Below are 27,593 nucleotides of genomic sequence, written 5' to 3' on the forward strand. Positions count from 1 at the left end.
AACAATGTGCTAAATATATGACAGAATATGTATGTTTGTTAATTTCGATTTTCAATAAAAAGATTTAAAAAGTGTATTGGACTCCACCTTTAAACAAGAACACAACAAGGGCAAATTTATTATATAGGCCTTGGTGAACTGAACTAAATAATTTTCTAGATTAATCAAAAATAGATGATTTTTTTGTTTGAAAAACAAAAAAACCCATTAGAAGCACCCCTACTTCAAGTCATATATTAACAGGTAATACCACTGTAATAAAAATAAACAAAGCAATAAATACATTTTCGTCCAAAGGCATTACCTTGAAGAAGAAGCCCATGACTGATTTCTGCTCTCCATCGTCTGTCGTGCTGTCCTCAGAAGCCTCCACCTCCTCGGGAGCTTTCAGCTCGGACAGATCGACCTCGATGAGGTGGGATTTGCTGCGCTGCACCTCGTCCGATGGTATGTTCTCTTTCCCTGAACCGTCCGAAGAGTTGAGCTCAGACTCCCTTAGGGTGCTGGACAGGCACTCGTCGAAGGACACTTCTGGGGGAGCTAGTGTCTTCAGGTCCACTCGGGTTGGCAGGCGCACGTTCGCCTCATCGTGAAGGCGGAAGTTGGCGCTCCGAATGTGGCCGGAGCCTGGCCTGTCGATTGTCTCTCCGGCTGTGGGGTTTCTGGGGCTGTCGGGCTGCTCGGTCCTGGGGGACCTGCCCCCAGCTAACTGCCGGTGTGGTAACGTCTCGGCCCCACTCTGGGTGGGGGTGAGGGTCCTGGAGGTCTGCCGGCTCTGCTCCTTGGCTATCTTTAGCTCTGACGGTTTGGACCTGGAGCTCCGGCCTGAGCTCAGCTTGGGGGGTTTCCTGGTGGGAGCGGTGCCGGTGCTGGCGAGGTGCTCCACGTAGTGAAAGCTTGCCCCCGCCTTAGGGTCGCCGTTTTTGTCGGCGGTGGCAGGAGGAGGTGGAGTCGCACTAGGGGGAGACTGTACATTCTGTTTCATCAGCATCTCCTGCTGCAGCGACAGCTGCATCATCTGCTGCTGGATGCTGCCGATGGCGTCGTTCAGCAGTTCGATGGAGCGGCTGCACTCGTTCAGGTCCAACTCTTCCTCTAGATGGAAGCTTTCATTGGGTCCTTTCTTATCTGTTTCTAAGGCACCTGACGGGGAGGTCACCACCTCCACCTTGTCCCCCCTCAGGGCATCAACACACATATCGTCTTTACTTGATGGTGCTTTCTCCCCTCCGAGCTCCTCTTTAGAAATGTCCGCTTTAAGTGGGTTGGGTAATGTGTCGCTCTTGCCTCCTCCTTTCTTTACGATGTGCAGGAAGGCGGCCTTTCCCAGCTTCTGCCTCTGCCTCGCTGACAGCACTTCCATCTTCTTCTTCTGGTGCTCTATGGCCCGTCGTTTCTCCTCCAGCTGCATGCGGAGCTGGACAATCTCAGAAGCCAGGACATTAGAACCACCGCTACCATCGCCTGCACGGCCGCATCCTCCCAAGGGCGAAGAGGGACTCTGGTCTCTTTTCAGCCTCCAGGAGGACGGCAGGGGCCCGCTGCTCTCTGATCCGTCTGGAGTGGTCCTCTGGGAGCTGGAGGCACTGGAGCGGAGGTCGTGGTTGCTGCCGAAGCGCTGCTGCTGGGCTTTTCGCTCAGCGAAGGAGGTCATGCGCACACTGCCACTGGCCATACTGCTGGCCTGGGAGTGAGCGCTGAGACAGGGACTGGAGCGCCCGCTGCCTCCGTTCAGGTCTTTGTCCTCATGCTCTTTCACATTCATGTCCTCTTTGAGTTTGGCCGATTCTTCTTCTTCGTCGTCGTCGTTAAAGGCTTTCCCGGACCAGTTGGGGTCTTTAGTAGTGACGGCTTCATCCAGGTCCTCTTCCTCCTCATCCAGATCTTGGAGCTCAGCATCCAAGCTTTGCTCGGGCTTTGGTCCCTCGGAGTCTGAATGAAGGTAGAAACCCCCAGCTGGCTCTTTGGACGAGGGGTCCACGCTGCTGGTCACAACCGGCCTGAAATCCACCGGAGCCTGTTGAGGCTCGTCTGACGAGTCCGCCTCCTGACCCGGAGGAGTAAATGTTTGGTTCATGGTGCAGGGAGCTTTCCTGCGAACGGCCGCTGTAGATCCGTCTCCTCGGCGCAGAGACCCCCTTCCTGAGGACTGGGGCACCTCGCCACTCTCCTCCTCTTTGTTTAGGCATACAGACTTCTCTTTAGCTGTTTTGATCACAGAAGGCATCAGTGGTTCTAGGTAAAAGCTATCTTGAGCAGGTTTGGACTCAGTGGAAGGTTTGGGTCCCGCTGGTGCAGTTGCTTGCGTCCCGTCAACCCGCTTGGGGACGACGGGACCGTCAGTCCTGGAAACTGCCACCAGAGTTTCTTCCTCGTCCTCAGTGTTGACGTTGGCCATGAGGCTGTGGCCGTTGAGTCTGCGCACTGCCGTCTGTGAAGGCTGGTGGACAGAAGTCTGGTGTTTGGGGGTGACGTTCATGGCGTTGGACGCCAGGCTGTCTTTACTTATGGAGCGAGCCAGACTCACGCTGTCGCCAGAAGCAATGTCTGCATCACTGTCTGTGGCTGAATGGAACATGTAGGGGCTCAGTGTGGACATCGGTCTGCAGGAAGAGAACACAGGAAAAATCTCACTTGTAACGTCACCACAGTATACAGAATTTAAAAAAAACAATATATGAAATATTGTATATACTCTTCCTATGCACGTTTCACTAAGCTTCTCCTTTCAATCTCAAGCCACATTTCTACCTCTCTGACAGAGCAATCAGCTCATGGCAAAAGTGAAACATACATTAAGTGAATTGACTTGGACAGCACAATAGGAAACTTTGCCAAATATATTGTACAAGGTTCATACACTTTTTGAGTGGTTAAATTCAAGCACCTTTCAAGGACTTTCAAGGTCCATTTCAAAGCTTTTCCAGTACCTTACAATGGTTCTAAGTTGCATGTTTTAGATGAGTACTTACATGCTAAAAGGGGTAATTTCACTAAACCATACAAACATCGATGGTTTTACACTTTTAACAACCAAAAGTACAGTTTGCTAATCTCAATATTCAATTTATTACTTTATTCATTGAACATGTGATTATCTATAGTCAGATTGCACAAGAAATACAGTAAGAATTTCAAGCATTTTCAAGCACTTTATCCAAAATCCAAGCACTTTTCAAACCTTGAAAATACAACATTAAAATGTAAGCATTTTCAAGGATTTCAAGCACCCGTACGAACCCCGATTATATTATTGCAAATGTAACAAATAAAGACATGGAGTGAACCTGTAATGAAAGAATATTTGCATCTATTGCACTTTAAATATTTATTGGCTGATTTAAAACACCTTCTTCTCACCTCAAAAGCAACATGGAACCAAAGTCTGTCCAAACCAAAAACACAAATACAAACTTTTGTTTTGTATGATGGCCCATTAAGGTTTTTAACTACTTATGGTTCCATACCTCTGTCTCTTGTCGGGCCATGCAACAACAGAGCCTCTGGGTTGTCCGTCCATCTGAGTCAGCGAGTTGGAGCGATTTCTGAGAGCTGAACAGAAACACACACACAAGCAATGAATTAGTATTAAAAACGGCTGCTGGTCATCATCATATAAAGACAATTTTAAATCTTTATATTAAATTGTGTAAAGACTGCTGCTCTTACCTGCACCGTCTTCTCCTTGCTGCTTTTGTTGCCTCTGTCGAAGAGGCAGAAGCGGGTGGGAGGGACTAAAGGTTGGTCCCCCTTTACTAAAAGCAAAAAATGTAAATAGAAATCATTATTTAGCAGGTGACGAACCCCGTCATTCAAACACTACTGACAGCAGATTAGCAAAAATCTTCACTGGATTGTGTGAAGTACACAGCTTTCAAAAACCAAATATATCACCAGACAAGATGAAAGACCAATACTTCACTAGACAACACACAAACAAGTGGCATGAAATATCCCAACTAACAGTTCAGCGCCTTTAAGGATTCAGTAGCTAATATCAAGTGCCAACCATGGACACACAGACAAATGGACGATTGTGGGACATTGTGCTGGTCATTGTTAAATGATGTGAGGTGAGAAGACAAGGGGTTAGAGGTGGGGGCACATGAGAATGAAGATTAGACATCACTGCATATCTACCCATCCTTGTAGGGCTACTGTAACTGGTTAGGAGACAGGATCATGATGAGGCGGAACGAGAAGGAAAGCGAGAGAAGACTTACAGGGGGTCAGAGTCTTCAGGGTGCAGGAAGTACCTGTTACAGACTTCAGGGCTGCTCTGGTTATCTGCCGCACCAGGGCTGACCAGGAAGCTGCGCTTGGTGGCGTTGGAGATAGGCACTGATGGGCGGGCACTCTTGGGCTGAGCTGTGGCTCGAGCTGAGGGGAGGAGGACAAGGTGTTGATCAGGTTATTACTCACAGTGACAGATACTGGCATCAGAAAAGTTTAGGCAGGGATGTTGACTGGGATTTACTTATAATTGTGACCCAAAAAAATATAAAGAAAGTGGTTGAAATGCAACTTCTAATAATTTTAACATGACATGTTGCTGAAAAAAATCTTGCTCATAAAGAAAAACACCACATCAATCAGGAAATATACCAGTTTCTTTATCAATGAGTTTCTTAATAAATAGAGTAAGATGTGACTTTCAATTACTTCTCTGTACTTTGACTAAATCTGTAACAGAATGAGTTATTTAATTCTTGTTGGAAGGACTAGTACGGATATGCACAAACAAAAAAGATTATATTTTGCATCTGGTACATCCTTGTACTAGTCCTGTCTGCAAATATCGCAGAAAGGTGACACGTTTGCATCCATGTGTATAAAAACCCCAAATAAGAACCTGGAAATGTGCATAATAGGTCCCCTAAAAGCTACTGAGTTGTCTTTCACCACTGTGTTAATTTCATTTCATATCCAGAGTGTAATAATCACACTGGGATGCTTACCATCTTTAAACTCTTGGAGATCTCTGGGCTGGACAAACTCTGGCTTGACTGTCTCAAACCACCAGAAGAGCTCAGCAATGAACACCATCACATTGTGCTACACAGAGAGCACAAGAAACATGTTAATAAGACTCTAACACAGATTATCGACCATCACTGAGCTTAAAATGACCATAGGGGTTACCCCACCTAATAGTAAAAAAAGAAAAAAAAGAGTAAAATAGTGACAGCAGCAGTGTCACAGTGTTGGCTGGGTTTTTATACTGTACAGTATTTCACTTTTTGTACCTTGAGCACAAGCGGCGAGTAGAGCATGTCCTCTGTCGTGAGATAGAAACTTTTATTCAGATACTCGCTGGCGAACTCTTTGAGTAGCTGAATGTTGTACAGGCTATCAGCGATGGAGGGGACTTCCTTCAGGCAAATATCTGATCAGACAGGCGGAGAGCAGATTCAGATCAGGATACAACTCAATGACCTGTTGGCTATAAATGTCCCGCTGACTGGACTGGGACAGTAAGCAATGTGCAGCGGCCAAAAATAGTACCACACGTGGATATTAAATTCAATGTGTTAGCAATGAAAGCTGGATACGCTTCATGGAAAAATTCTTCGAGGGCAACTGATAATTAGTGAGATGTAGCTATTGAACTATGGGCGTGAGTGCGTGCGAATGTGCGTGCGTGCGTGCAAGCACAGCGTACCCTCCAGCTTCATGAGGTCTGGGCAGTAGTAGTTGACCACAGTTAGCAGTGCAGCTCCGTCACAAACATCCCTCATCAGGTCTTCCAGCAGAGGGAAGAAGGGCAGCTTTTGGCCTGAAGCGTGCTCCCGACGATAGCGTACCTAAACACCGGGGGGAAGAGGATAAGGGTTTTATGAGAAGGAAAGCCACATCAGCAACACACGCCACCATGGTACTACCAACACATGACACCACATAAAACATCCTAATGCAATGACTAGTGTCACGAGAACAAATCTCTTTGGTTGTGAGATTCACATCTGAACTAGTCAAGGCATATTTGATCACGGATGTTTCGGCTTCGGTTAATGCTCTAAACTATCCACATAAGCATTAGGTCAAGGTTCTCCCCGAGAGTTAAACAGCAAAAAGGTATTATTTTTTCCTCTTCGACTGATTAACAAGCAGGTTTAGATAAAGACAAAAGAAGGATATAATGACACAATCTCATGGCCCATGATGAGCCAGTTTAGGGAGAACCCTGACGACCTGTTTAACCGTGAGAAGATGGTGGTGGGAGTGTTAAGAGCAGTGATATGAACAACACAGAGTGGATGATCAGCCTTCCGCAGAGGGAAGGCAGCTGGCAGTGGAGCCCAGTCAAACTAGGCAACATGACCCAGCTGACTGGGAGAGAAACTGGGGTAATCACTGGCCCACTTATAGGAAATGAGTGTGTAGTAAGTACAGGAACTCACTCACCCCAGATGCTTTAGTTTTGGATTTTTTGGATTTGTACTCTGTACAGCTGGTGAGGACGGGCATTTTCAGTACTCATTTATCCTCCCAAAAGTCATTGATGAAATTCAATAAGCAAAACTAAAACAGACCTTAATGACAGAGGCTTAATATTGTCACATAGGCATTCATTATAGGAACTAAAGCTGGATATCAATAACAGACCTATATATGACTTGGAGCAACATAAATATAGCCCACACAGGCTGCCAAAGCAGACTGTACTGACAGGTACTACTGCTTGTAACTTCAAATGCTTCTGCATGACTTCACCTTTCACTGGGAACACACCTCCCTGTGTAAGGAACAAACAATCTGACATTTCCTTTGGTACTTTGGTAGAGCCTGAAACAAAATTAATCAAAAGTATTCAGAAATGCAGATCAAACTAAGCTCTATTTCTCAGAGGCGTGCAATATATTTGCATCACATGATGAAGACCTTGGTCGCAATTCTTTAAAAAAAAAAGAAAAACACACACACATCTACACAGTCTGTATCAAGATTGTGTATGTTATGTGTCTGTAAAAAAACACTATCAGCCTTCAACTTATAAATATCAGTATCAGCCTTCAAAATATAGTATGGTTCTCCTTTAAACTCCTAATGAGATCAAAGCTTTATTTTCAACACAAACTGATCAAACATGCCAAACCCAAGAAGAGGTCTGGTGAAACTATTTGCCAACTATGCACAATTTAAAACAATCACACACACCACAGCACATGGAGCTAAAAATATAATTGAATAACTTACAACTTACATTTTCTCAAGTTTAAGGCCTTTGCAAACCAAGTTCATAACATGTGATCTGATAAAAAGTGCTGTGCACAGAGCTGTAGTCTGATGTGTTTTATCATTCCCTTTGTTGCAAAAGTTTAAAACCAAAGTGAGTTGTGAAGCAGTGAAGATGATTTTGTGCCGCTCTCAATTTTTATAAGTTGAAAAGGAAAACAAGTTTAACCTGCTGATAAAAGAGCTGCCGTCCTGATTGTTTCCAGGCCTATTTCAGGGTGTCAGTGGTCCAGTTTGATAGATAGTGTACCTGGAAGTGTAGTTATTTCTTCATAGGTACTTTATCTACAAATTCTGGACACATGTGCATTAAGAGAATGGTTGATGTACACAGGAGTGTTGCTCTAGTCTTAAAACAAAACCTTAAACATTTAGTCATTTAATTTTAGTCATTTAGTGGACGCTTTTATCCAAAGCAACTTACAGGAAGAAAAAAGCAAACTTAACTTGAAAGTGAAATTCACTTGTAAATGCACATTAATACTGGAGTTTTTAGATTATGGCTGTGTGTGTTCGTGTGATCGGCTCCAGCCCCCTGCAACCAGAGTGCGGATAAGCGGTTAAGGATAATGAATGATTGAATGTGTGTGTTCAAACAACTCTTACGGTTTTAACGGATGCCAATGCAAAAAATTCAACCCGTTTCCAAAAAGTTTATTGATGGACCATTGCCACAAAGAGATTGAGATTGTATTATTTTTCAATCATGCAACAATTTCGGACGAAAGATACAGACTTGGTGTGCAAAGGCCTTTACTCTGATGCATGTACAGTATATTCAGAGGACATACTAAAATATGATCTTATTCTAGCAGCTTTTGTCACAAGTCACAGGTGGAACTACAGACCAAACCTAAGGAGCTCTACTACAAATAAGCTCTGCATAAAGGGGCTTCTCCTGACTAAGAGAACTCTGTACCGCTTCGGAGAGTTCCTCTGGCTCCAACATGCTGTGGGCCAGCTCGTGCATGACATCAGGCTGACACACACACAAGAGAGCAGAGATACTGTCAGGAGACCTTGTGCACAGTGGAAAACAGTGTGTGAGAGCAGAAGAGAGAGACCGGAGGGGGAATGACAAAGCAGATCAGTGAGAGGAGGTGGCCAGGGATGGGACTGCAAAGCAAAGGAGAGGCATGGATTTCCTCTCATTCTCACTGGGCAAGCAAATACCACACACACGCACAGCGAATCCACATGGCCTATTTGAGCTTGAAATGAAATAGCACACATTGCATAGCTAAAAGAATATGTTTTGAACACTTCACGAAAGGTCAGAACAACCTTACACCCGTGTGACATATTAGCCACAAGGGGGGGAAAAAGAAACCAAAAAATAAAAAATAAATAGCTGTCAGCTTTCTCCCCCTTGCTGACACACCGGCTACAAGCAGCACAGAATGAGCTTGAATGAGCCATGGTGGAGTGTGCGCGCACATCAACACAGAACTATGCGTGCAAGAGGGAGAGGGGGAAGAAAATGGGGTTATGGGGGGGGGGGCTGGCATCCAACTTACAGGGACTAGCTTCCAATACCATTTGGAGGGAGACTATCCAGTTTGCAGGGATAAGAGAGAGGAGGGAGGAGGGACAGATGAGGAACAGGAGCAGAGAGATTAACAGGTCAGAGGTCACAGACAATAGGATCGGATCTGCTTCCGGTTTAAACAGAGAAAAGGAGAGTAGGGTCAGAACAGCTCAAATGCCATTAGGGAGAAATATTCCTCAGCGAAATTATGGAGTTTTTGTTCATCTAGATGACACCTGGATATAGACTCAAAGAGGAAAATGTTTTCAATGAAAGGAATTCCCAAAAGGCAGAAATATGGAGCTATTTGCAGAAATTTATTGGCCACTTTAGCTCTGGTATTTTAGGTTTTTCTCCTGAAGAGATTTCTCTCCTGTAAAAGAAGCAGCTGGAAGACACCGAGTGGCTTTTACCTTTTGGTGGCTGGGGGACTCAAGGGGGTGGTGCTTGACTTTGTGCGCCCTTTCTGCAATCTCCCTCATCTTCATGTTCACCTACAGGAGAAATAATGATATATTTAGTATGTTTTACAATGCTAAATCTGTGTACATGCGAGAGGTTAGTAACGGTAGTTCTCCCTTACCCTCGGCAGACTGGATTTCTTGTTTTAACTGTTTACTTTCTTCTTTGGTGCATGTATTTGTGTCGGAGTTAAGTGACAGAAAGAGCACAGCTTTTTCACACACTGTAAATCTGCCTGAATTTTACATACAGTCATGGAAAAAATGATTAGACCACCCTTCTTTACTTCAATATCTTGATAATTTTAATGCCTGGTACAACAAATATAATGATAACAAAAATAGCTCATAAGAGTTTATGAGCTATTTTTGTTGTTATCATTAAATTTGTCCAAACAAATGTACCTTTAGTTGTACTAGGCATTAGAATGAACAAGAAATTGAAGAAAACAATAGTCTTATAATTTTTTCCATGACTGTGTATATCAGTTTGACCACTGACCTCTTAAAACCCACCTGCCCTGGTAGGTTTGGGGATAGGAAAGGGTTGGGATTAGACCACATTTTTAGTCAAAAAGTATAACAGAAGAGCTGTAAAGCCACAGTGCATGCATGAGGTTTCGTTTTAAAAAAAGGTAACATCTTCTGGTTTTTGCTATTGTGATGTGTAACAGTGAAGTGTTGGACATCACGATGATTAATGGAAACCCTATGACACAACTTTTGCTGCCTCAGGCCTTCAACTCATTGAAAGATGAGTGCAACATGAGCCTGCCCCCCTGTCTGTCCACCACATCCACACTCCTATCTGGTGGCCCGTCTCAGAGCAGCAGTGACACACAGGCCTCAAGAAAACAAGTGGGCCACTGTCGCTGATAATGTCAGCGTGAAACGGATTATTCATACCAAATTGTGCAGAGCATAGTGTCATAATCAGATAGAGATTTAGGGAATAAAAAGACTCTGTGTGTCTGGGTCTGTGTTGGTCCCAACCTTGTTGATCCAGAAGACCATAGCGTCCTCCAGGTCAAAGGGCAGCTCCTTGGAGGCACTGAAGGTAGAGAAGCGTTTGACAGAAGCCACCACTTTCTCGATGCTGATCATCTCTACTGTGTAGGCCATCATCAGGGCATCGATCATGGGCATGTGAGCACTCTGGGTGGGGGAGAAAAAATAGAAACAGAGGACAATTCAATTTCATCGGATTTGTTTTCCCCTCAGTTTCCGATGTAATTAAGATCAAGGCTGGAGGCAAAGCTAAAATTGCGATCTAATGCAGATTTACTCAAACAACATAAAACACTATGGTGCTTAAAAGTGTGGAATATGATTCAATGCAATTGTGTGCTTTGTAATACTAGACAATGGGGACTATGCTAAAGTAGTGCAAGTGTATTTAGTATTAGTACATTTTACAGTTTCCCTTCCGAATAAAAAGTGAGAAATAACCACCAACTGGAGACATGACTTGACATCACACATTTATCAGATTTTGCACAGCTCCCTCTGGAACAAGAGGCTTCAGACAACATTTTTTCAAATATACAGCAGTATTCTCCAAAACCTGTAAACAGACTTTGATGTGTAAAATCGGAGGGGTTCATTATGAGGATCCTTCAGACATGCCTTGGACGAACAAGATTGTTTCAAGCACATCCCAGTCATTACTTCTGCTGGTAATAAGCCATCATATGAAGGTTTAAATCCGTAATAAAAACAGTCAGAACAGTGGATTCTGGGATATAGCACACGTCAGGTTTGGATAAATGGAAGCGATTAATGGACAAGGATGTGGTTTAATTCAGGAATCTAATGGGACAATCCTGACAGGTTCCAACACAATTGTGTAGCTTTAAATAATCTGCCACGGTTTAATCAAAGATGACACCTCTTATTAAGCAGAATGGGTGTCAGCCCTTAAACCCTCCCTATATCCTAATGTAATCAAGAGGCCCAGCAGGGGTACCCCTACTCCAAGTGGCCTAACACCTGGTCCCTACCAGTAAATAAAATTGCTTCCTGATTGCCAGGGTGGGAATTAACAAAGGCTAAATACTTATAAAGCTCCGTCCCCAGCTGGCAAAATCCAGTTTTTGCAGTCAGCCTCTTTTTCTGAGTCTCATTCTATGAAAGTCCCACTAGTCATACACCACACAACACCACAATAATGCATCTATTCAAAACAAACACATAGATGCCATTTTTCACTCAGTCAGTGCTTTGTGTAATGTGCTGGAGGCCTAATCCAATTGGTGATGGAAGTGCACAGAGATTAGGGTCGTTAACATAACGAATGAGAGCTATTCAGAGCTTTCACCACAGCATGACCCACCTGAACACTGACTACAACAGTGAAAATATACTTTCAGACAAACCTAGACTGCATGGATACAAGAGAAGGAGAAGGTATTACACAAAGAAAGGATGAAGACTGTGGGTAAAGGAAGTGAAAGGCCACAAACATTCTGTTGGCTCATTGGATTCACTCACACAGTAGCTAGTGATTTGCTGAGCTGTTTTCTGTTCCCAAAGAGGATTTAATCATTAATGCTTAAGGAATTTCTGGAAAAACTGTTGTTCCTTTTAGACCAGCAGATGTCTGTGCATGCCTGTACCACCATTAAGGACTATTAAGGTTTAGCAAAACTCTGATTCTACTTCAATGGGTTTAAAAGAATCCACCATTTGTCAGGTTATAGTCTTCAGACTCAGGTATGGGTAAAATAGGTTTAAAACATTTTTAGTTTAATATCCAGAACAATAAGAAGAGAAGAGTCTTAATATAAAGTGAGTGCAGCATGATCATGAAAAATGATTCAACTTAAAAAAAGAAGGTGCAATACTGAGCCACCCAAGTGTCAATAAGTAGTGCTCAATGAATAAACTAAAGTCAAATATAACAGCATGATGTGCTGTTAAATCTTTTGTTCTCCTCACACACTCACTCTGCCCTTCATCAGCACAGCGTGCAGCCCCATGGAGAGGGCTGCTGTTGCCCTGAGCTGTCTCTATGAATGACAGACAGACAGCGTGCACGCACATGCACACAAACACACAAAGGTTTAAGTGGACTCAGGAGGATGGCTAGCATCTCAAGGTTTTACAAGCCCCAGCTGTTGCCCCAACAAGAGTCAGACAAGGTGCAGAGGTACTGTCTGCAGGTACAGAATCCGTTTCATTCACACAAACACAGTGACACACACACACACACACACACACACACACGACTAGAAAAATGCGAGTTGCTATGGAAACATCTTGTCAAGTCAGCAAACCGGGAGGGGGCTTCCAACAGTCTATCAGAGATAAGCGGTGTCCTGCTCAGGATTTTCCATCCCCTCACCAGGCTTTGTGTCTGGCTGCTTACACACAGGCCTGCGTGGATTATTTTGTCAGGCCGTTTGCAGGAAAAGCAGACACACATGCCGGGACCAGCCGCAGCCTGCAGAGAAGAGGCGTGCACAACACACCATTGCTGGTTTCCATGGTAACAAAGGGGTAGGAAGATGGCTGAGAGCAAGTGAGCTGGTTGGCGTTCATTATATCCTGTGTGAAGTGCTCTCGGTGAAATTGTGAGACACTGGATCTCATTGCCACAGAGGAGAAGGAGGGGCTGCTCTGTGCTTCACTCACCAACACTGTGACATGGAGCTGTTGACTCAGGGAATAACCTACAGGATGTGGGTTACACATCAAGGACGTTAAACCTGTTTAAGAGCTGATCTGTGAAAATATTCTACATCCTTTTGATTATGACCACAGACGGGATAGAGCAAAGCCAGCCACCCAGCCAGCAGGCAAGCAAGGCCGGATAAAAAGGCATTTAAACTGGGCATTCAATAACAACAGGGGAAGATTTTTTCAACTGCCAGCATTCGGCAAATGCTCTTAACAGATTGATGAAAATGTAGGTGAGAAATATATTACCAACAATAAAATCCATTCTCAGAAGTATTAGCGCAAGAGTAACCCTCTTAACAATGATTAAACTGCCTGTTCTGAGAGGGCACAGGCTTCATTTTTTATTAGGATTATTACTTTATTTTTTTTCATGAACTAGATAGAAGTTGATATCTTAGATCCCTGTGTGAAAACTAGAGCAGATAGAAAGCTCACATGGATTTTTAAACAGTGTCTAAACTCTATTTGATGTGTTTCACATTACATGATTATAAAGAAGGTAGGTAGGCCAATTTTAGGCCTAAATTGATTCTAATGAAACAGATGAAACCGTTTTTCTGGTTGGAGTTTTTTAAAAGTTAATATGCACAGTTTTCTTATTCTTTGTTAAAAAAATAATGGCAGATTAATCAAGAATAAGAGCGAGTTTCAGCCCAAAATGGAATGCAAGTATCAGTCCACCTCTGCCTCCTGTTAGTAATGTAAAAACTGGCCTTTTCATCTAGAAGTGTTCTCTGCAACTGTTAGCTATTAGAGAGAATATAATAAAAAAAAGTGCCCATGCAAAAACAGAGAACCAATTCTGATGTTTGGCTAAAAACAGGAGAAAAAACAGATGTGGAAAACTATGTTAAATGTTTTACGAGCAACAACTAAGTCTGCACCAAAACATCCCAAGACGGACTGGAAACAGCATTGCCATAGCACAATAACAAACACCCACAGGCCCGAATCACAGCCCTATCTCGCAGGATAGTTCTTACACTACTAGCATGAGTAACAGTCAAATTCCACATCTTGATTTGAATAAAAAACGATAAGCATGCAGGCATATCATGCCTGCTGCACTAAGTAAGGCAGCAAAACATGTCTAAAACTCACTTATACGCAGTGTATGGTATGAAAAAAACTGCAAAAAACTGAAATGTCATGCCTACATATTAGATAGAAGCTTTCCAGGGTCTCAAAGACCTGTGGCTGAGATTGATTGCCCTGTGGGATAAGAATAAAAGCAGTAGCCTCCTCCACTGATTTCACTGTGGTAAGATAATACATCAGGAGCAGGAAGCGCTGTGGATGTTACAGGTAATGTGCAAAGTTGGTTAAGCTTCTGGCTTGATTTCCTTCTTCTCTGACAGGCTATCTGTGCTACAAGTTTTGCAAAAGCTGCATCAACATCACGCCCTACTTGGAGTATATCTATATCAGTATTAATAATTGTTAATTTGACAAAGAACAGCAGCTTAAATTATAAATGGTAAACTAGTGTGCACTGAGATTGAAAAACCCTCTTTCCACCCATCCTTTTTTCCACCTCATGTCCATATACCGTAATTTTCGCCCATTTTTCGATTCTGCGGCTTATATAACGGTGCGGCTAATCTATGGATTTTTACAGCTAACGGCCACTAGGTTACCTCCTAAATCTATGGGTTTTACAGGTTACAGTCCACCAACTTTAACTCTATGGGCTCTATGACTGGTCCGCGAGGAGCGGCGGGCTCCAGCAGGAAAAGCTGGAGGCAGGTGTACGTACCAGATCGGCTCGGCTGCCAGATCGGCTCGGGGTCCTTCATATACTTTTAAGCTATTTTTCACTTGTCTGTGTGTATTTGTGTCGAAAGCTACTTAGTTTGTCGTAGTCGTCGTGCCGTAGCGTTTTGTGTGACGTAATCAGCGGCAGACGAAGGACCCCGAGCCAATCTGGCAGGGCGCCGGAAAAGAGTGAAACAGGTAGCGCGCAAAAGTAAAACTGAAACCGAGAGTGGTATGAGAGACAGAACGAGAGACAGAACGAGAGCAAGACCGACATTAAGAGAGCGAGATAGTTTGTCCAAAGGAAGTTTTCATGCACAAACCCTCATTATGGAAAACAAACGTTGAAATGCATATGATGCAGCTTTTAAGTTAAAGACAGTCAATCTGGCTGTAAAAGAAGCTTCCTCAAGCAGCCATATCTTTCCTGACAATCCCCTCTGTGCACAAACCCTTACATATGGTAATTAAACATTAAAACACCTGCGGCTTATAGTCCAGTGCGGCTTATATATGTACACATCATTCAATTTAGCTGCTGCGGCTTATACTCTGGTGCGCCTTATAGTGCGGAAAATACGGTACTCACCATTTTGATGGGCACACAGGCCAGGTCCTCATCTGTGACCGGTGTATCGTCACTTTCCACAACATATATGCCCTTTCTGGACAGAGCCTGGATGACGGACAGGTGGGACTGAAGAGACGCCGCCTGCTCCGTCTTGAGGATGAGGGCGCAGACACGGCAGTAGAGTTCGCAGGTCAGCAGCAGGCGGATGACAGGGGGCTTGATGTGTTCCTGCTCGTACTGGTCCGTGTAGAAGGGGTCCCTTAAGTCCTCTGGAATATGGTCTGCAATGGAGAGAGTGGTTAGGTAAACCATATGGCATTGGCTATGTAGTTCAGCTGTCAGACTGTGAAACAAACTTAAGACAGACATATGTCAGACAGCTACCAAGAAAACAATATAGTAACATACTGTATGATAAAGCAGGAATACAATTATGCTTGACAAGCACCTTTAATAGCAACATCCCCATCTGCCTCAGCCTACACCCATCAGACAGGCTGTGTCAACAGGCTATAGGAATGCGACAACTTTCAATGGAATATTTGTTCTATTCCTGCTTCAGTTTACTTGGAGCAAACATGGCAATTTGTAATTGTAAGTCACAGATTATTGCCTCAGGAGCACATTGGGAAACAAATTCTTGCTAAGCTGAGTCCTCAGTGAGATCAGGCGTCTCAGGTGACACAGAGGGCCTTGCCAGCACAAACTTGACAATACTTGATGGAAAAAAACAAAAAGAAAACAATGACCTATGCAAGGATTCTGTTCCTTTGGATATGAAGTCATTCTCAAAACCAGAAACAACACCATATAAGGGTATAGGATGAAGCACTTGACTACAGACATGCACAAACCAAACTTATACTGCAATGTAAACCATACAGAGGCTTAAAATAGGTCTAAATAAATGCACAAAACCTGTCCAAGATCCTGCGCTACACAAAACAGTGTGGTTATAGAAAGAACCCAGTTCTGTTAAATCTGTTTTGAACTGTGCCTGAGCTCCAGTAACACAGCGTAAGCCGTATGTGTGTATGTGATGTGTTCTTAGTGTCTGCTCTGACTGCGGGGATAAAGGGAGCCACTCGTCAGCAATCTCCTGCTCACGAAAACAGGAAGGCAGGCAGGCAGCTCCTTCCAGCTGGTTTTGTAGATGTTAATACACGAAGCACTAACGTTGCAGGGCACAAGTAAAAGAGGCAATAAACTAGGTTACACAGAATAATAAGTAAGACATGTGAACTAGTAAAGATAGATCACAACGTCAGTGTCGGCTGCCCAGTTCTATACAATTGTTATTTTGAGCGTCAGGCAATATAGCTTCAAGAAGCTGACAGCAGGGAGTCAGTCAGTCCAGCACTTTTCTCATTGGGACGCTACACATCCAAATAAATAACAACAAAATCACATCTGGTGTCATATAGCCTTTCAGAGGTAATATACAAAGGAACTTTAGCCTTGATCCTTTCTGGCTAACAAGAATTAATTTCATCTTAGAAACATCAGCTACCAACTTATCTGCCCTTTTCCAAATATCATTAACATTATCACAGAAATAAGAAAAAGGCAAAACAGGCTGATGTTGGCAATGTTAGTCTCCGATATTAACTCCTCTTGAAGCAGCTATATATATGCTATCAAGCATTTTACCCACATAAGCAAACATAAAAGGTGACTATATTGAAAGACTGTGACGTGATCAGAATATCAAGTGACCCCCAGCCACATCTTCAAAATAAGCAGGGTTCGTACACTTTAGCAGTGGTCAAATTAAAAGCATTTTTCAGGGAGTTTCAAGGTCAGTTTTCAAGCTTTTCTAGTATCTTACACCTGTTGTAAATTGCATGTTTTAGATGAGTACTTGCATACTAAAAAGGGGGAGATTTCACTTAACCATACCAACAGCGATGGTATTACACTTTTAGGAGGAACGGTCTTCATTTCAGATAGGCTACTCATTATTTTTTACATTGAACATGTGATTATCTATAGATAGATATAGTCAGACTGCAAGAGAAATACAGTAACAACTTCAAGCATTCACAAGCACTTTATCCAAAATCCAAGCACTTTTTAAACCTTGAAAATGCAACATTTAAATTCGAGCATTTTAAAGGATTTCATGCACCCATACGGACCCTGAATAAGGTTTTCCTTTCTACACTGAAGAGCCTAGAAAACATAACAGGAATGGAGAAATTTGACAGAGGTTCTGCCGGTGCTCAACTGTTAATGGTGCAGAGAGCGAAAAGGGGCTTAGGGACTCAGGATCAGTCAATTGAGATTCTGCTTTCCAGTCACAGTTCTTGGGGAACAAATTTTTAATAAAAGAAATCGAGCCTCTGGAATGTACAGGTGCACACAACAGCTTATTGTGGAATGTGATGCACTGGTATGTCTCACACTGTAGATCTTTGCAGGGTCTGGTGTCAGTGATTTTCCAATATATTTTGTGGTAATTTTTTTAATTAGTTGCATAAATATGTGGTGTTTGCTGTTTGTTGCTGCAGCTGTTGCTTGTTAAAAAGGTGTTTGTCCATGATATAAATAATACAGAATATGACAATTTATTAAGTGAAGAGAAATTTTGCTCAGAACTAGGGCTGGATAAGATCACATACTGAACATCAAAGGGTGGTTTCCTTGTCTTTAACACATCTAACCATTCGCAGGAATCTTAAAAACAAAGCATTTCTCTTCTCTCTTCAGACGTGGTTTTTGTTTCTGCCTGTGCACAGATCATCATGTGATGTATCAGTGTTGTCATTTGCTGATGCAACTTTGGAGGAAGGGATGTCCAAAACCTTAATTTACTTTAGGAACTAATTAAGTGCTTTGGGGTTCCCTTATTCAAATCTCCCCATCAATACAACTATGTAGATATGTTGTCTTGAAGGAATGAGATTGCATATATGGTATAAACAAAAATATTGATTATGTAAGTCGCTGCTAATGTGCAGAATCCTAAACACTGAATACCACATGTAGTGGAACAGCACAGGTCTCACGTATATGCTGTCTGCCACTGTACACAAGGCGCAAATAAGGATGTTACTGTACAATACCATGAATCTATTATGCACGACGCCCAGCAGTGGGGGTCATTCCTGGAGAGCTGTGTCTGAGTATATAAACACATTAGAACAGTTGGAATGATTGTGTGTGAAAACAAAGGGGTCTGGCTGGGGCGAGACTTCACGTTTGACTTCATTCCACAGACACTGATGTCGTGTGGCAGCTGCCCCCCGCCCTCCTGCCACCAAGAGCCAGGCTGTAAAATGTACTAACGGGGATGGGGTGGAGCATGAGGATGGGGTCTGGCAGCAAGACTCAGGATGTGCTACAGCAGAGCCAGCCATCCATGATCAGCACCACAACACGATCAGCTTGAGCAGGGGAGGGTCGGGTAAGGACCAGCAATGTGCCCGCAACTATAACAGGTGCTCACTCTCGCTGGTGTTGTGTCTGGCTGTCTGTCACTCAGGCTGGGAGCAGCTGGAGCACATGCAGAGGGCAGTAGGACAGGAGGGCCATGTATACAAACATACACACGCATAATCAGACTTAACAGGGAACCCATGCTGATGGGTGCACACCAGATGCACCTAAACTCCTGACAGGCCCCCTAACATCACAAGATGGACGCATTTTAAAATGAAATTACCTCACTTTACGTGGCACTGTTCGTGTCTGTCAGTCGTTGCACAAGCCAGGCAAACAACTGTGCAGCGTTAGCAACGTAGCAGACACGATATGAGCCATAGGGTGAAAATAAAAGGGGGCTGGTATACTCAGTTCCCAGGGGAGGAAGATAATTGGCGCTGCACCTGAGAGTTGCCTCCCACTGGGCTGCCAGTGCTGTCGGGGCAATGTATGCTTTATATTGTAACTGAACAGCATCTCCGCCCAACTTCATTTGTGATGGATTGTTTTTGTTTGTACAGACATCATTATGCTCCACCTTTAAGCCTGCATCGTTAGCCAGAGCCTATGATGACAGACAGTGAACTGAGCAAGAAAATGCCTAAGAGCCTTGCTATGAAATCTATATATGAGCTAATAAACCTTGAGGCAAATAGGGTTTGGAGCAAAACACTGGGCAAAAAAATGGCTTAAGAGACAATAGCTTTCTATCCATAACCTGGATTACCATTAAACCTCCAATTTTACTGCTATTTGTTTAACATGAATGCTTCAGCTGCATTAGGAAATCTCTGTAATGACCACAGATATGCAAGAGACCGCAGAATACAAAGGAAAGCTTGTATGAGCTTCTGAAATAATGATGGATGATTTGACCAGAGACTACACTGATGCAAGAGACATGCAAAGCAGTGAATGATGGGCCTTGTGCATCAGATAGCTGACACTTACACTGACAAAGCTCGACTGCTAAGATAAGGAGACACCGTGTAGCTCACCAATAGGTAAATAGCAGCCCTGCAGTAAAACAATGGTGGTATACTGTGATGTTAATCCTGCAACCTTTTCGGATGATTAAACACCTGCCAAACAGTCAGGATGTTCTCCGCTGACATGTCTGAGTTTCGAGGTTAAATATTTATTATGTGAGTGAATGCTCTCAGGGAAAAATTAGGCCAACATTCTCACACATGACATGTTTTTTTTTTTTTTTACATGGTTAATGTATACAGTAGGTATGCACAAAGAAAAACTGGACTGCACGCCTATAATAATTCATAGTGTATCCAATCTGAAAACATGCCAAGACTTCACTGCCCAGAGATATGAAGAGTAGGAGTCTCATTTTGTCAACAGGACCAGTGAGTGTTTTAACTCGAAAATCCCCAGCCACACTCACTATTTAAATAAGGATTCCATATATTTCTCCAACGAGAGCTCCTAATGATGGCTGGTAGAACAAGGAAACTTGCATGCAAGAGGGAAAAAAGTAATCTGCATTGCACTGTTAACTGCCCTTAATTGCCAACTGCTGATAAAAGGTATAAAGGTTTTAAGCACAATCACTTCCAACAGTTCCAACAACTATCTATGTTTAGTATTTGTGTCAGAAGCAACCACTATGTGCCAATGAGATGGAGCTGGCTGCACTAGTTGTGTTTGCACTAAATCTTATTTACATACTCAATTGTTTTTCGACAAACTTGACATTTTTACATATTCTGATGAACTGGCAACCGAGTGGACATTCTGATACTTGAACCCACATTTCACACCTAAAGTAAATACATCTTTACATAAAAAAATAAAATATAAAACTGGTAAATAGCTGTCTTTACTATGCACTTGAGACAAGCTGCACCCACCAACAGAAAGTGGACTTACAATATCAACTACACAACAGAAGATAAGCAATGATAGTGCTGCATTTTCTAAGGTTGCTTGTTCTGCAGCCACATGTACAAACCCTGAGTGGATATTTATACAATCAAATCAGATACTGTCTTTGCCCAGCTTTCAATTGAACATATTCACAAAAGATTAGCAAATTATCACTCTGTTTTATTTGCATTTTAGACATACCCAAATATATTGGAATCAGGGTTGTAAATGCTTCCTTAAGGGTTCTGGTAAAATCTTCACAACTCATCTCAATCCTGAAATGTATTCAAATCCTGTCAGTTGCAAGCACTGACAAGACAGGAAAATCTGGCGTAAAGGCCCAGTTACTAATGCTGATACCATCTTAACAGGGGGTGTGAATGACTGGCAGTGCAGATCAGTATTTTCCATGCTCTGAGTTGAGTCTAACAAATATAGCTTAATCCTTAGTGCCTGTCACTCAGCCTGATTTGGGTTCAATCTCACTGGCCAACCGACAAGAATGAAAGGATCTGGTGAGTCAGTGAGGGAGGCCTCACTTGCCAAGTGTCATGGGGGAATTAGTGTTGGCTCAAGTGCACACATGCATAAATATTTCTTTCTCTTTCCCTTTTCCTGTCAATGTTTCACCACTGAAACTCTACACAATCTGCTGATGGCAGTGTGTGGATAAACACATTGTTGCAACAATAACATCAGAAATAACTATGAGGATATGAGGAAAATATGGAGCGGATAGTGCTATTCTAGGGTCTATTAATCTCTCTGTGATCATAAATGTGCTTCCTGTTAAATCTGCAATGGCAGATATATACATATTTAGTAAGTAAGTCATAAAACAAACCATAAATATATTTTTAAAATGTACTTAACATTTGTGTAAGTATGTAAATTAAATAACTTACCAATGCCATAGGCTTTGGCAAACAGCCACCGCAGGTTGGCAGCTATTTTTGCTCTGGCGGAGTCGTACATCTCCAATGGTACAACTTCCATTGTGCCTTCTGCAGCCCCGGCCAAATCCACTTTTCTCCTGGTACTGTCCCCGCCAGCACACAAATCAACATCCATCCTTAAAAGTAAAAATACATAGATTACAGTCACAGTTATACTGAACATACTGCTAAGTAAGGGTCACAGTCAATTAACAGGGCATAATCCATCCACAATATGCTAAATTGCAATGTCACTGACATAGCTTGTGTGAGTGGCTAGATGCTCTATTAGAGTGACTCTTCAAATAATAGTAAAAGAAAAATCCTCATCCGTTGTTTGTTGATTATAACGGAAAGTACTGTTTTGGGTGCGTCTGTTAATCCTCCCTTTAGAAGTCAATTAAGCTTACATCTGGTGGTTGAGAAAAGCACCAAAGTAGTACCGTCCCCGGCGTGATCACATTCATTATCTCGAATGCTTGATAACAGAGAGGAGACAGTGTCTTAGCAGTACTTGGTACTTAAATGAACCTACTGTGACTAAAAGCAGTGCTGAACATGAATCAAACCCTCTGGTCATTGTGGCAAGCACACTACTCCCACTCCAAATAACTTTAATAACACATTAGTAGCTTGAACCAACATCACTTGGGAAAAAAGAAGCATATTTTGACCATAAAGAATCTAAGGAACTTCACTCACATCCTCCCACTGAAAGACAGACAACCTCAAACCCTGCAACAACAACAAAAAACCCTCAAAACTAGAGGTTGTTTTGCTGTCTCAGTGAATTCCTTTATATCTTTCTGTTCCCTGTCTCTTTTTGATTCATTTGGGTCATACATATAACTTCGAAAGGTCAGTGCTTTGCATTAAAAAACATTGCTATTATAGAGCATCTGCAGTAAGTGTAGCAGACTTATGTTTCCAATCAGCGCCTTCATGAAACTCAGAGCACTTTCGCTTTCAATTGCCCCTTTAGGCTGATGTATTGCCTGGACATTTCCATCGTGCTTTTGCACTTTTTTTGCATGACTTAAACACTGGAGATGATTGTAACTGCAATGTACAATGACCAAAACAGTAACAGCATATCCTGTGCTGCATTTCTAATTGCATTACTTGTGGTAGGATGGCCATTTCAAGGGGGAAAAAACAAGTGCACACACCTGCTTAAACATACTAAGATCTTTTATTCCGCCAGAAAACTGAAGTTAATCTCAGTAAAGTGAATACATTACCTGTAGCGTTGACTTCACGTTACCTCCCCATTCTGTTACCATTAACGGCCCAATGCTGGTTTGATGAATAAGCTAAGTGATTGCTAATTAACTAGATTAGCTGTACTTATAACACTAGTATAGTGGTGTTTTGGTAACCTCATTTACAAGGAAAGAAGGTGAAACTGTACTCATTTAAATAGCATTTGGCTAGCTAAGCGGTCATGTATGCAAATGTAAAGCAGCTAACTACCCCGCTAACCGTTAGCTTGCTACTGTACTGCATTCATCGGCCCCATGCATGACGCTAGCTGCGTTAGCTGGCATTACCTTGAAAGGTGTGGTGTATCTCCAAGTCACCCTTCAGTTCGGTCGGGGTAAACAATTATCCAAGGACCTGCCTCGCTTTACAGTGGCCTGCTGCGTAGAAAATACCCCAGCAGCAGCAGCAGCAGCGCATCATAGCCAGCTAATAATGCTAGCAGAGGGGAGGCGAGTCTGGATGGTCTCCTCCCAGCAACAAGACCCGATCCGCGGCCCTGTTATGTGTGACAACCGCTCCACGGCAGGCTCTCCGCTGGAACAAACGCCAGGCAGGGGGAGAAAAAAAGGGAGGGCTCTCCGGGGAAGAAACACGACGCACGGAGGCTGCTCCGTTTCAAAACCTATCTCTGAACTAAACGCCTCATGTTCGTTAACGGGTAAACACGTTTGGAGAGAACCGGTGGTGTGCTCGCGCGCTGCTCATAGAAATGTAATTATCATCCCAGCCCGCGTGAAGGCAGCGACTGCGCATGCGTGATTACCTTCCAGGCTGTTACTAGTAATACTGGTAATAACCATCAGCAGTGGCGGAAAGTAACAAAGTACATTTACTCAAGTACTCTACTTAAGTACAATTTTGACTTACTTGTACTTTACTTGAGTATTTCCATTTTATGTAACTTTATACTTCTACTCCACTACATTTTAGAGGCAAATATTGTACTTTTTACTCCACTACATTTAGCTGACAGCTTTAGTTACTTTACAGGTCGAGATTTAACATAAAAAAAATACATTTAAAGTGATTTGACTTGTTGTTTTTTAATTAAACCTTGTAACAGTATATTAAATAGTTAAAACGATCCCTAACTTGATCAAATTACATTTGATTACTTGTGCTGCTTAACCCCTTTATTTATTTATATAGCACAATTTTAGCAAACACAAGGTTTCCAAAATGCTGCACAAACAATAAATACATAACACAATACAAAGAGATGTAGTAAACAATAGATCAGTAAGATGCAATAAGATAAAATAAATTAAAAATGGGATAAAAATAAATAAAATAAAATGTAAAATGTACTGCCCGCACAAAAATTACATAAATACATCATAATATTAATCCAATAACATACTTGATATATATAAAACACTCTGGGTGGGTCCATTCTGCATAACGTGTACTTTTACTTTTGATACTTTAAGTACATTTTGATGCTGATACTTTTGTACTTTTACTTCAGTAAGTTTTGAATGCAGGGCTTTTACTTGTAGTGGAGTAATTTCACAGTGTGGGATTAGTACTTTTACTTAAGTAGGAGATCTGGATACTTCTCCCACCACTGACTATCAGTAATATACCAACAGTAAATCACTCTCCTTATTATATTTCATTCACTTTTTAAAGCTAAAACACTGACCTGGCTCACTTATCTCTTAAGTATCTGTCAGTATTAGTTTTGCATTAACCTCCACTAGTTGTAACCATTAGACTCTGGCTGAAATATTTGTTGAGATTTAAAACAACTGGCATGGCCTGTTATTCATTCCTTAATCATTATTATTTTTTATTTCCTCATTAACTTATTACAACATATGTCCACGTTTTTATTTTCGTAGTCCTGTGTTGTTCTTGTGACATTGACCAATGGCGCCATCTAGTGGAAACAGAAGTTGATGCATGGTTTTGTAAAGCAGTGCCAACACTAATTTGCATGCAATCAGAAAATTATCGTTGGTATTCTATGAATCATAGATAAAAGTGTATAATTGAAATAAAACTACAAAATTAAGAACGTAAATCAAAGTGTGGTCTGGCAATCTTTTTTAGTAAATGGAAAATAAAACATCCACTGCACTTGCATTACATCAATTTAAATAGATATTTCCATTTAAGATATATGTATTTAACAATTAATTTTAATAAATTGTCTTTTTTTTCACCTATCACTACAATTCAATTACTATATTCTGAATGGCACACAAAACACCACGGGGCTGTGATAGTTGTAACTTTGACTTTATTATTATACAGTATTATCTGTCATAGACATGCAGGCAAACATATAGGTCACAAGACTGCACAATGAGTTACAACAATCTATTTATAGTGAAAGACATACATTCAATAAAAATATATTTGTAAAAATAAAAATATGGTAAGAAATAAATCTGCATATTAATAATTTTAAATAGCAGCTTAAGACAAGGCTGGGACGTTTTATTATTCCCTGTAAAAAGCTTTAAAAATAAAAATACATTTAATAAATACAATTTTAAAAAGCCAAATAAAGTGCAGTTTTACTTAACAAAAAGTACATGCGTGCTGGTGTCTTTATTACATTAAGGGATTCAACCAAAACCACTTTCTCACACACCTTATCTGGTATCTAATTACGCAGATAGTTTCAGATTTTATGTGCCTAGCCAAATAAAGGCAAGACTATAAGCATAATATACAGTATAGCAAATCGAAAGGGGAAAATAATACTTTTTGCCTTTGTTTGTGGAATTTTGGTGTACTAAATGACGTCAGTAACACTAATCCACAGAGGGCAATTGTTAGTTAGTGTTGGACTATAAACAGCCAGGTTTTACCAGTACCACATTACCAGTAAAGTACAGTCATTTTTCAAGACAAGAAAATGAGGAAAGCTAGATCAGGACCCTCCTCCATGGAGTTCCTGGGCTCTTCAAGGCTCCAGAAGAATCGTCCCTCTAAAGACATCTCTAATTAAGACGAGATTGAGGAGGAAATTGACGAGGAGATCATAGAGGAGATACCGGAGATTGCAGAAGAAGTTGAGGAGAAAAACCATAGTGAAGGTTCAGGAGGAGCCCTCCGTCTGCAGCAGCAGAGAAAGTTACCGCTCTGGCTACAGCAGCAGAAAAAGTCACCGCTCCGGCTACAGCAGCAGAGAACGTTACCACTCCACTCCCTTCAATGAAGTAAGAAATAAGATCAGCGGTAATCAACCTATTTCAAGAGATAACATCTTAATTAAAAAGACTGCAGATGGACAACAAGCGGAAGAGGAATATGAGAGATCAAAGAAGTCAGCTGGTCTTCAGAAAGCCCTCAAAGAGGAGAGAAGAGCCAACGCTGAACTTGAAGAGGCCTTGAAGAAGGAAAAAGCTGCTAAGGCTCAAGAGAAAAAAGCCCGGAAGCAAGCGCAAAGAGAAAACGACGCTCTTGCAAAGGTTATGAAGGAGGAGAAAGCTAAAAGAAACAGCCTTCGTGTTGAAATGGAGTACATGAGGGGACAAGTGACTGAACTCAAGAAGTCACAGAAAGAGCAACAACGGAGCAAAGCCAAGATGAAAGTCACAATGAGTGAAATGACAGCTGAGCTCGAGGAGGACAAGAAGCAGATCGAGAAGCTCAAGGAGGATCTGGAGGCATCGTCTTGCCAGCACAAAAAAGAAATCACAGAGAGAAAAGAGCGCCTCATCGAGCTGCAGGAGGAACGTCTGGAGAGAGACAATGAGATTCAATCCCTGCACTTCAATCTGCAGAATCTTCACAGTGAGATTGAAACCAAAGACAACATTGTGTCGTCACTTGAGGAGAAAGTGAATCAGTCGGCCTCAGACCTCAAACAGGAACGGGCAAAAAACTGTTCACTCCAGAGCGACTATAAGGCTGCTGTCTCCCAGCAGCAGAAGCAAGCAGAAGAACTGGACCGTCTGACTCATGAGAAGCAACAACTTACTTCTGACAACAAAAGGCTGCAAAGTGAACTTGAGGCAGCTTTAAGTGAGCGGCAGCTTGACAAGAAACAGCTTCAGGAAGACAGAGAGGCTCGAAACAGACTTGAGGAGGCGGTTAAGAAAGAAAAGGCTCGCTTCTCCAGAGCATCTAAAAAGATCCAGCTCCTGGAGGACGAGCTCTCTGAAGAGACTCTGGCTTTGGAAAAGAGCCAGACCTCTGAAAAATTCTTCAAGTCATCACTGAAAAGTGAAAGGAAGCGCCTTGATAAGATGGTTTTAGACAAGCTGGCTTCAGTGGAACCTCTTGCAATCCTCAAAAACCAGCTGAGAGTTCCGGTGGTTCCAGAGTTCCAGAGAGTTCCAGATCTACGGGATCATAGAAGGAGCTGAAGGGACCTCAATGACCGGGTTTGGTTCCAAGTGCCCTGTGAGTACGTTCAATGCCCAAATCATCCATGTCGATAGCGTTGCTCGCCCCCAGATTGGTTTTAATTAGATTCTCCACAAAGCTGGTCATTGAGGTCCTTTCAGCTCCTTCTATGATGCCGTAGATCTGGAACTCTCTGGAACTCTGGAACCACCGGAACTCTCAGCTGGTTTTTGAGGAGAAGCAGCGTTTAGTTTTTATATATTTTTTATAGAGAGAGAGAGGGAGAGAGAGATAGAGAGGAGCAGGAGTTCTGGGAGGGCACAGCAGCAGGTGTTGAAGCGCCACCATTGGCCAGTAGTGATGGTGAGTGGACCAGATCAGACCAGATCCACAGCAGTGAGACCAGCAGGAGTGATTCCGAGCAGGACCACAGCTCCACAGCTCCACACCCTGTAAAGAGACAGCAGAGAAAAGTGCGAGTACTCTGGGAAAATAAAAGCTTGTGTCATGTTTTATTGGGACATCAGAGAGAGAGAAAGAGGGGCCCGGTGTAT

General features: G+C 42.4%; 1 protein-coding gene across 3 annotated transcripts in view; it reads right to left on the minus strand.

The window, feature by feature from the left end:
• The window catches only part of camsap1b (calmodulin regulated spectrin-associated protein 1b), a 30,476-nt gene extending 7,048 nt beyond the window's left edge, over nucleotides 1-23,428 (minus strand). Inside the window, exons 1-13 of one of the 3 annotated variants that reach the window (XM_059336888.1) lie at nucleotides 23,022-23,428; nucleotides 21,442-21,608; nucleotides 15,251-15,513; nucleotides 10,219-10,380; nucleotides 9,178-9,258; nucleotides 8,754-8,786; nucleotides 5,663-5,804; nucleotides 5,247-5,386; nucleotides 4,959-5,055; nucleotides 4,224-4,380; nucleotides 3,670-3,755; nucleotides 3,468-3,552; nucleotides 305-2,603 (exon numbers count right to left, since the gene is read on the minus strand). In XM_059336888.1, coding sequence (XP_059192871.1) covers nucleotides 305-2,603; nucleotides 3,468-3,552; nucleotides 3,670-3,755; nucleotides 4,224-4,380; nucleotides 4,959-5,055; nucleotides 5,247-5,386; nucleotides 5,663-5,804; nucleotides 8,754-8,786; nucleotides 9,178-9,258; nucleotides 10,219-10,380; nucleotides 15,251-15,513; nucleotides 21,442-21,607 — 3,711 coding nt within the window. In that variant the 5' untranslated portion in view covers nucleotide 21,608; nucleotides 23,022-23,428. The remainder of the gene's footprint in view (nucleotides 1-304; nucleotides 2,604-3,467; nucleotides 3,553-3,669; nucleotides 3,756-4,223; nucleotides 4,381-4,958; nucleotides 5,056-5,246; nucleotides 5,387-5,662; nucleotides 5,805-8,753; nucleotides 8,787-9,177; nucleotides 9,259-10,218; nucleotides 10,381-15,250; nucleotides 15,514-21,441; nucleotides 21,609-23,021) is intronic. The other 2 variants (XM_059336889.1, XM_059336890.1) reach the window with 2 other exon arrangements.
• Between the last annotated feature and the right edge of the window lie 4,165 nt (nucleotides 23,429-27,593).

This window comes from Centropristis striata, chromosome 7, assembly GCF_030273125.1.
Source record: "Centropristis striata isolate RG_2023a ecotype Rhode Island chromosome 7, C.striata_1.0, whole genome shotgun sequence".
In the NCBI taxonomy this organism is placed as follows: domain Eukaryota; kingdom Metazoa; phylum Chordata; class Actinopteri; order Perciformes; family Serranidae; genus Centropristis; species Centropristis striata.